Below are 1,292 nucleotides of genomic sequence, written 5' to 3'. Positions count from 1 at the left end.
ATATATTATAATATTATTCTCTATGCTATATATCAAACTTTATTATATCCTATTTTTTATAATTTGAAAAGTTATATTTTAAAATTTAATTCATCTAGTAATACATTTAATATTAAAATGTGAAAAATAACGGTGTATAAACTTTGTCTAATAAACTTACAAAAATCACTCTTAATTTAAAAAATATGTAAATATTGGAATTATGCATATTATGAAAATATTGTATGATAATAAAAAATGTTTGACGTACGGATACCGGCGCTCTCATAATTGTCAGTAAAATAACAAATGCTAATACGATTATTTTTATAAGAACAGTTGCATATTATATTAAATACCAGAAACGATGACGTAAGTCTTATTTTTTATTTTTATATTATGCAAATCAATTTTAATTTTCTGCGATGCATGTTACATTTACAAAAATGGTAATACGAAATCGTTATCGATTATCTCCGTTGAGTTAATTAAATCGAATTGAATGCATTTTATATGGCGTTTCAAATAACGTAACAACTAAGCTAATAGTTAATTAACCATTATTATAATATTAATCTTTGATGTTAAGCAGCTTAAGCATGGAATTTATGAATTCTGATGCTTATGTAACGCGGACATTTGTTGTAAATCATTCGTTCAGAGTGCACACCGTGTGTGCGTGTGTGCGTGTGTGCGTGCGTGCGTGCGTGCGTGCGTGCGTGCGTGTGTGTGTGTTTGTGTGTGAATTGTTATTTTTAGTACATACATTCACAGTGTTTTTACGAAAAATATCGAAATAGCTTTACGTGTTAATATCTTGTTTCATTTGTAATTAATACTTTGTTATGTTACGCAGATTACCAAATATCTTTGCTGCACTCTGGCTTGCATGTGCCTACTGAAAGTGGCAAATACTGAAATTTCGAGAGACAAGGTAAATACATATTTCAATAGTTTTATTTGCATCAGAGAGTTAAATGTGTGTTAAATTAACTGTAGAACTATCTGTAGAATTGTCTGTTAAATTATTTGCAAATTTATAAATTGTTGCAATATTTATTTGTTAAAGATTGCTTATTCCTTTAATCAATTATTAAATGACAGAAAAATTTATGGTGTACAATATGTTTTATACGTAGAATAGATAGTAGTATAGATAGTAGTATAAGAGATTATGTTTTATGTATTGGGTTGTCCGGAAAGTTCGTGCCAATGTTGAAGGAAAATTTAAATGCAGAAAATTTAAATTTTAGTATACATTTATTAAATTATATAGGTTAGTCGGCATGAACTTTCCGGACAACCCAATATAT

General features: G+C 27.7%; 1 protein-coding gene across 1 annotated transcript in view; it reads left to right on the top strand.

The window, feature by feature from the left end:
• The window catches only part of LOC108689069, a 3,768-nt gene that overhangs the window by 909 nt on the left and 1,567 nt on the right, over positions 1–1,292 (top strand). The window contains exon 2 of the mRNA XM_018195673.1: positions 836–913. Coding sequence (XP_018051162.1) covers positions 836–913 — 78 coding nt within the window. The remainder of the gene's footprint in view (positions 1–835; positions 914–1,292) is intronic.

This window comes from Atta colombica, unplaced genomic scaffold (genome assembly GCF_001594045.1).
Source record: "Atta colombica isolate Treedump-2 unplaced genomic scaffold, Acol1.0 scaffold254, whole genome shotgun sequence".
In the NCBI taxonomy this organism is placed as follows: domain Eukaryota; kingdom Metazoa; phylum Arthropoda; class Insecta; order Hymenoptera; family Formicidae; genus Atta; species Atta colombica.
This window is presented reverse-complemented; position numbering and strand designations above follow the sequence as displayed.